The following is an 8,830-nucleotide window of genomic DNA, read 5'->3' as shown; positions in this document are numbered from 1 at the left end:
GTTTACTGAATGATTTTCATAACTTGACATACAAATATAGATGTTAAGTTTAGAAAACAATGATTTTCCCAAACTAAACATGACGATTCAGAAAAAAACACTGCGTCTGTTCTTTTATCGTGACTCTGGTTTTAGTGGCCGATCAGTAACATTTACAAACTGGTGTATAGTTTGAAGTCTGAACTTTCAACAGGAGTTAAAACACAGACTGAGCGTGGCTGCAGCTCGTTGCTGTGTCAGATTAAATCCATCATGTGATCTGGAGGCGTGTCCATGGACCTCAGAGGGTTAATAACACTCACCTTTATTCCATTTCCACACTGTCCCTGTGTGACGTCTGCCCATAGTGTTGATTCAACATGTGCTCTGGCACCATCGTAGGCCTCGTTGCTACTGACAACAACAAATAAACCCTGTCCACTCTACGGGCTGAACCATGTTTATTATTTTATCTGATGTGGTCTTTAGATCTTTAACACGCTGTCTTCTGTTCACTGCATCATGTTTCTGTTTATTACAGTTTTTTCTGATTGCTTAAGCACATTTTTTGTAACTATTGGCTATTTTTGCAAAACTCTACACACAAATAAGAAAACCTGTCACCAAATTATCAAAACATTGTAGTTCTCTTGCAAAAGCAAACACAGCTAGATTAACTCTTCACACCTTCGTAAAAATGGTGTTTTCGTATCAAACAGTACACACAAGCCATCATCTACTAAGCACACAATGCACCAACTGCACACTGATGGTATGAATACAAAACACATCTGACTTTTGCTTTCTCTGTGTACAGATGTCAGTTTGAGGTTATACTTTTGTCATAGTGTCATGTAAACATACAAGGATCCAAACTTCAAGTATTGGTGTTTATTCACAGTCATCAAAACCAAGACAAAGTCAGAACACAAAATAGGAATTTCACAAAAAAAAGGAAAAAAAAAGACAATCAGCCTACATCATGTCGTCTTTCTGGGTCCGGCCACAAAATTTCGTCCACATCGCATGTGATATCCTCCAGTCCAAGGCACCGGGGAAAATATCTCCTTGAATGCCGTATCCAGGCCTGACATGATGCCTGGTCAATATCTCCACATGCCTCCATTGCCTGTAAAAGGGCTACCAGTTGATGAGGATGACGGTCGTACACTTTCCAGCGCCAGGCAGAGAAGAGCTCCTCTATGGGATTTAAGAATGGAGAGTATGGAGGGAGGTTGAGTGCCATGAAGGATGGGTGGTCTGTAAACCAGTTGCGGACCAAAGCAGCCCTATGGAAACTAACATTGTCCCATATGATGACATATCGGGTCTGCTCTGGTCTCTGAACAGTGAGCATGTCATGCATGGTGTCCAGGAATGCAATAATGTGTGCAGTGTTGTATGGGCCTATGGTTGCATGATGGTGAACAACACCATTTTGGCTTATAGCTGCACACATGGTTATGTTACCACCACGTTGTCCTGGGACATTGATGATGGCACGGTGTCCAATAATGTTCCTGCCACGTCTCCTGGTTTTACTGAGGTTAAAACCGGCCTCATCCACAAAAAGTAGCTCATGTCCCATTGCATCTGCTTCTAGTTCCATCACTCTCTGGACAAGACAAAACAAATGCAACACATCAGGCCCATGCACAGCACTACAGTATGCACTTCCAAATTCAGAACCAATGACACTAGCTTACCTGCACATAGTCATATCGCAGTTGCTTTACACGTTCTGTGTGTCTCTCGAAAGGAACTCTGTAAATTTGCTTCATTCTTATTCTGTGGTACACGACTTAGTGCAGAAATGCTTGCACTGTGTATATCTTGAAAGATGGTGTCCTTATCAATTATGCGCTGCTGTATTTCACGCAGTCTTATTGCATTATTGGCAATCACCATGTTCACTATATGGGTCTCTTGCTCTGGAGTGAACATTCTGCCTCTGCCCCCAACATCTGGTCGTCTAGCAATTCTGTAAAGTAACAATTTCAGTCTTTTTGCATGTATGGTACTGTTCTGTTTCTCATTAGAGTATGGCAGTGCTACAAAGTACTTACCGATTCTCATTTCGAAATGTCCTAATGATGCCTGCCACAGTGTAGCTGCTCAGTTTAGGCTGAACCCGTTGGCCAGCTTCCCTCAGGGTCATCCCATGGTTGATGACATGGTCCACTATTGTAGGTCTGATGTCATCAGTTATTCTGTTTCTTACTCTTCTTACCCTTCCTCTTTCCCCTCCTCGTCCTCTTCTTGCTCCTCCACGTCCTCTTCCTCCAACTTCTTCACCTCCACGTCCTCTCCCTCGGCCTCCTCTGATTCTCACTCTTCTCACTCTTGCTGCTCCTTCCATTGTACTCCACATAGACAGCTTACCTGTGGCCTGTTTATAGTACTTAGGCTGATTGCAAAGTGGACTAATTATCTAAAACAGTTTTCACATGTGACAGTGTGCCAGACAGTTGGCAAAATAGTGTTAATGATAGCCATACATGTGTATAATTTTGCTAGGAGTGTGTTGGAAATTTGGTAATTGAGTGTAAAGCAGTGAGTTGTGTTTGAAGTTCTGCAAAAAGAGTGTTGTGCAGTGGATTGTAGCTACAGGTTTGCAAAGTGTGTGTTACAAAATGGCAAACTGAGTGCAAAGCAGTGTTTGTGCTTTTAGTTTTGCAAACTCAGTGAGTGGTTTTGCTATAAGTATTAATAGTTTTAGAAATTGTGCTATAAGAACCACAGTTAGGGTTTAAGCATTCAGAAAAAACTGTAAAACAAGCTGCTGATTATTTCACATTTTACTTGTGAGCAACGGCACATTTAAATCTTACAAATATAGTTACTTGGCTTATATCGTGATATATATCGTTATCGCCTGAAATGAAAAAAAAACATATCGTGATATGAAAAAATCTTATATCGCACAGCTCTAGTTTCTAATATACCAGATATGGAGCCAGAATATGTTGATTAAGGAGATCTGCAGGACAGGCAGATGAAGGATGGAGATGTAAGTTTGATTCTGAAAAGTGTGACAACCACTATTAATAGAACATACCAGAGTCACGTCTTCATGACAAGAACAAACAAGAACAAAATGAGCCAATTAGAGTCTTCAGGCTGAGAGCTGTTCCTCCAGCTGAGTGAGTAGTAATCAGATAGGAGCTGGTTTCAGCCATTTGGCGATGACATTGTTACTTCTGACAGGATACTACCACCTGCTCCAATAACTCTAAATATGAGCTAATTAAAACATAAGAAAATAGCAATATGTATGCAATATTTCTGGAAATAACCAGAAGACCATCGAACAGGAAACATACTTACAGACTGTCCAAAATTAACACCATAAAGAGGATGTATATGGATTCCACCACGCCTTTCTGTACCACTGTGCCTCCAGACAAAATGGAGTTTCTATCCTCGTTGAAGACATTTTAAGACCTCCTCTACCACTAGGGGTCAGTATAACACAATTTTATTTACTGGAGCCAGAACGGGGTTAGTGTGTCTCTCTGTGCTGTCTGTCAGTGACTCTATCAATTGCTGTGCTTCACATTTTCAGTGTTTTGGTGGAATATTTTGATAATTAGAAATAAAAATACTCTACATAAGTTCAGTGTATGCAGCTGAATGATTGAGTCATTGAGTGTTTGTTTAATCTTCATGTTCTGTTTGTAAGATCATTCTTGTCCTGTGAGGTTTAAACCACACACACTGATTCTCATGTAGAGATCAGATCAGTCATTTATTGAATCAAATGACAACACACATATGTGATGATCTGAGTGTAGCTGTTGCTCTGTAGATTACAGAGAAGCATTATTGTGATAGGATATTCCACTGATCAGCTACAACCTCATCTGCTTCAGTTTCCAAAGTGTAATTAGAAAATTATTAAAAGGAGGGAAGCTGCAGAGTCAGATGTTTCCTCTCTTTGATTGGTGGGGCTTCTACGCTAGTCTGATGCTCTGCTGTGTATCTTTTCCACTTTTTTATTATCTTTTTTCTGCTTATTTTTTGGATTTTTCTGTCATTAGATTTTATTATTGTAATTTGTAAGCATATTATTTTTGTGTTTTTAGTCTTTTTCTTCATTTTACAGCAGTACAAATGTTTTAAATTTTGATTTACAGTGGGAAAATTACATTTAAAATAATATATATATATATATTTGCTACACTCTCTGTCTCTGGCTATCCAGCTTTTGAACTGTCCTCAATATGCTGGCACAACTTGTACGGGGGGGGGCATCTTGAGCCCACTGCTGGTGCAATGATGGCATCTTGGATGCAAAATGTATATTTGATGTTTCTGTTACGTGAGCAAAAGCTGAGAATTACAATTAGAGTCCCTCTATTAAACCTAGCTGCCATTGCCATGGTTAGTTAGAATAGTGCTACTTAGGGGGGGGGGTTGGACACTGCATGCACAAGCCTCCATGCCACTTTTAAATGATCTACCACATAAACCTTTCCAACAGTATATGACTAATGGCCAAGAAGCACTAAGAAAAAAAAAATCAACCAAAGATAAATTTTGCTTACTTGTTGTTCTAGTTTCTTTTTTTAAATGATTTTACCTTTTGTTTCTCTATTTGAAAGAGAAATGTAACTTAAACACAACAGTCTTTGAACCAATAGAAAAGCTGGTGCTCAGAGGAAGAGGGCGGGCTTTACTTGGTGTCAGTGAGAGAAATGAAAAAAAGCTCAAATGAGTGAGAAGGACGATGAAGGAAACATCTGTGCTGTGTCTGCTCTGTAAGTAGAATCTCTGTGTTTGTTTGAATTCTTGTACTTTGACTGTCTGCTCTCCTGATAACTGATGATGGAGGAGAAGACATGAAAAACAAATCAGGCTGAATTCAAGTTCAAAACACCACGAGGACCAACTGCAGGTCTGAACTGACTCTTTATCTTTGCTCAGGAGTCGAGGAAACACAGCAGGCAGTGAAAAGATCAAATCATTCACTCATTATATCAACACAGCTGCACAGTGGACACATATTTTTATTGTGTTATTCAAAAGTAGAGGATATTTTACATAGATTCAGTTAATATAGGTCAGCGCCCACATCTTTTGTTGGGGGGGGGTTGCCTTCATTGGATAGTAAGTAGAGATGGACAGGAAATCAGGGGAACAGAGGGGAAGACATGAGTGCTGCTTTCAAACCATCCGGCACATTGTCATCTGCTAAAGCTCTGAGCTAAACCAGCGTCCCTCACGGCTGATTTTAAGATAGAAAGTCATGATCATGGTCCAAAACCCTGTACTGACAGAGTTCGAACATGAAGAATCTAAACTCTGTCAATACTTGTGAGATTTCCCAAAAGATGGTTTTTGCTTGTTTGTTGTTTTTAAACTTTATACACACTCCAGTCATATGTTGCTCAAACTTTACTAAAGCATGTTACTGACATCAAAGAGAAAATGAGCAGATATATCAGAGAGAGATGAGTTTGTGTGTTTGTCAGCTGTTTGTGTGGAGTTGTTCTTCATGTTCACCTCAAATCAACCTGAGTGTCATTTCTCTTTAGTTCTGATCTCACTGCTGAGCTGCACAACAAACCAAGGTCAGTAACCTTCTTCTGTCACAGTTTAAACCTGAGAAATGCTCACTGATATGACCTGATTGGGTTCATGTTTCAGAATGAAAAGTCTAACAGATCATCAGTTTTCCCTTTTAACCCTCACAGCTCGTCTGACTGTGAGTCCCAGCAGCTCTCAGTTCTTTGAAGGAGACTTTGTGTCTCTGAGCTGTGAGGAGGACGACAGCTCTGCTGGATGGACTCTGAGGAGAAATGCAAGCAAACCACAGAGACTTCAGTGTGCAGGTCAGATGGCAAAGCTAACCAGTTCTTCCTGTAACATCAGTAAAATCCCCACATGGGACAGTGGAGTTTACTGGTGTGAGTCCAGAGAGGGTCCCATCAGTAACATGGTTAACCTGACAGTCACTGGTAAGCTGAGTGTGTGGAGTTAGTGTTGATGAAGCTGTGTGTAAATGGATGAAATGCTGTAGTTTGTCTCTGTGTTGAGGTGGATCAGTGATCCTGCAGAGTCCTGTCCTCCCTGTGATGGAGGGAGATGACGTCACTCTGCTCTGTAAAACAAAGACCACTCCCTCCAACCTCCCAGCTGCTTTCTATAAAGATGGCTCCCTCATCAGGAAGCAGCCTACAGGTCACATGACCATCCAGCATGTTTCCAGGTCTGATGAAGGCCTCTACAAGTGTGACATCAGCGCTCATGGAGAGTCTCCATCCAGCTGGATCACTGTCACAGGTGACACACTCACCTGTCTGTGTTTCTGCAGCTTTCAACATTCACAATGTGACGACAACTTAATGACTGTGTTTGCTTTATTTTAGACAAACACACCACCACACCTCCACCTACATCCACCCTTCCTCCATCACTCTCTCCTCCTGTTCTCTCTGTGGTGTCATGTGTTGGATCAGTCTGTGTTGTGGTTCTACTCGTGTTACTGGTTCTGCTGGTGAGACGATGTGTTTGCAGGAAAGCTGAAGGTGAGACTCAGATTTCTGGTTCTTTCATGTATGAGGTTTTTTTTTATTTATTTTACTGATAAGTCTCAATAATTTAACGAGATGAAGCTGCAGAATATGATATCATGTACAGTGATATTAAAATATCCAGTCAAACAAAGCAGAGGTAATACTGCGAGGTGTAGGAGTTTGCAAGATTCATGGATGTGTGTACTGACTACTTATAAATAAAAATACTTTAGACGCGTGGGGACATCTTTGCCGGAGACTGTTTGAGAGTATCAGACACAAATATCTGCTAATTACACAGACATCTTGGATTGTTTGTGAGGATAATTAATTGGCCAAGAGCCATGTGTCTCTGTAGCTAAGTTTTTTAGCAGGCTATAAACGTGACCTTTAACCTCTGCTCTGTGTTGTTTCCTCTTTCAGACCAAAAAATCATCACAGCTGAGTCTGGACAGAATGTCACTCTGACATGTCGAGCTCCAAACAACAAGATCATAGTTGTAGAGTGAAGCAGAGCTGACCTGGAGACAGAATATGTCATCCCTCCTCCCCCCTCCAAACGCCTTCGATGCTTATTCCCTTCAGATGCTGACGGTGGATGAAGGAGACCAGCACATAGGTTGCAGGCCCGGATGTACTGTCTACATTGGCTGTCTCTCACCCTTTACCCACCCCTGTTGCTTGTCATGTGTTTCTTTGGTGTATTAAGAGTTTTTTCATGTGCTAAGTGCAGAGGTGTTTTTTTTTTCTGTTCTCAAACTGATCTCCCTATTGGAGCCCAGTGTGGGGGGAGTTATAATTTTTTTCACCTTATCTTTCCTCATGTTGTGCTTTTTCCATGTGTTTTTTTTCCTATCAGCCTACCTCTCTGACATGTCTTCCCAATGTGTTGTTTGTGTAAGTTTGGTCAGAGGGTTCCTTTGTAAGTGTGCATGTGCCATTAGCGTGCTGCCTGCTGTAACCCTACACAGCAAATCCAGCATGTCCAAATTAACACTATCAGATTTGATTTCAACACTATTAAAGTGTCTATATGGGTCCACACCAGAGAGTGTTATTTTAACTCTTTTTGGAGAGTTGGTCAGTTAACTCTGATTCAGTGTTAAACACCAAATCTGTCTGGAGTTGATAATTTAACACTTACTAATGCTAACTAGGTGTTAAGAGTTAATATATTAACTCTCAAAGAGTATTTTAGTTTAACTACATAAGAGTTATCTTCTAATTAATTCTAAAAAGTGAAAATTCTACTGTTCTGAAATTCTAGAAATTCCTTTGGAAGTAAACATTAAAAAGATGCAATGGTTTTTGAAAAACATTTATTCTGAACTGTGCACCACAATTTCAAAACATTTTCTGAAAGATGTAACAATGTAAATGTTCTCGCTTTCATTAGAATTTTGTTTATCAAAAAGTCTGACATAGGTGAGCTGGTAAATGCAAATAAATAACAGCATTCTCATCACTTATTTCTTCAATACAATATGCATGTCCTTCATTCATCACTTTGTGGAACTTCAACGCACTTCTGCTCTCCCCCATATTCCACCTTCATATTCACGGCATTCTGTGTGGAGATTGATTAAAAATCGATTAAAAATTAGTTGACACTAATTAATTGTACAAATAATCCGGTAATCAATTGCAGCACAGTAGAAAAAGGAATCATTTTTGAGCCATTACTTGTGTAAAGTATTTTCCCAAAAGACAAGCAAACAGCAGCTACTGCTGTTTGCTTGTTTTGTTTTGTTTTTATAGGAGATCGTTTTCAGGCTTCAAGTAGCACCATTATACCAACATTTCACATTCTAGACATTGTTTTAGGTGTATTTAAGTTGACCAAAAATTTGACTGAAAATTCACATGCAAGCTTTTTTCAAGGCTGTAGTATTTGCCCGCAAACAATACCTTTCCGCTAGCTAAAACAGAATATCATGCTATCACCGAGCAACATGGCTAATGCCTTTCACACAGCTTTGTCTCAGCTCCAAAGAGCCACAGAAGTAAAAGATAATAATAATAAGTGAAACAATCTTTGAAAAAATGACTTACCAAGCATGGAAAACAACTCAGAAATATGTAGAGCAAAATGTTCTTAAACGGCTTCACTTAAGCTTGGATCAGAATCCGTGGTGCTGGGGGCGGAGTCTGTGAATTTACTCTATTAGTGTCATAGCCCCTCTAGGAGTTCGGAGTTAAGAGCTCAAGAGTTAATGTTTCCATTGTAACACCTCCAGATTTGACATAGAAACACTCATTTTTAACACTCGGTTTTAACTACTATAATATTACACCTCAGAGTTACATTAAAGGAATGTGACTCTACTAAGAGT

General features: G+C 40.0%; 1 protein-coding gene across 1 annotated transcript; it reads right to left on the bottom strand.

The window, feature by feature from the left end:
- Positions 1 to 949: 949 nt before the first annotated feature.
- Positions 950 to 1,775, bottom strand: LOC109200492 (uncharacterized). The gene is made up of 2 exons (XM_019356075.2): positions 1,686 to 1,775; positions 950 to 1,594 (listed from the first exon to the last, which is right to left on the bottom strand). The coding sequence occupies exons 1-2, from the start codon at positions 1,758 to 1,760 to the stop codon at positions 950 to 952; spliced, it is 720 nt and encodes a 239-aa protein (XP_019211620.1). The 5' UTR covers positions 1,761 to 1,775.
- Positions 1,776 to 8,830: the final 7,055 nt, after the last annotated feature.

This window comes from Oreochromis niloticus, unplaced genomic scaffold (genome assembly GCF_001858045.2).
Source record: "Oreochromis niloticus isolate F11D_XX unplaced genomic scaffold, O_niloticus_UMD_NMBU tig00001453_pilon, whole genome shotgun sequence".
NCBI lineage: Eukaryota > Metazoa > Chordata > Actinopteri > Cichliformes > Cichlidae > Oreochromis > Oreochromis niloticus.
Note: the sequence above shows the minus strand (reverse complement) of the source record. Positions and strands in the feature narration are given on the sequence as shown.

Excerpts from the sequence above, each read along its gene's own strand:
- LOC109200492 (XM_019356075.2), bottom strand. The coding sequence starts at position 1,760 with ATGAAGCAAATTTACAGAGTTCCTTTCGAGAGACACACAGAACGTGTA. Across the intron at positions 1,595-1,685 it reads TGCGATATGACTATGTGCAG|AGAGTGATGGAACTAGAAGC; the intron begins GTAAGCTAGTGT and ends TGTCTTGTCCAG.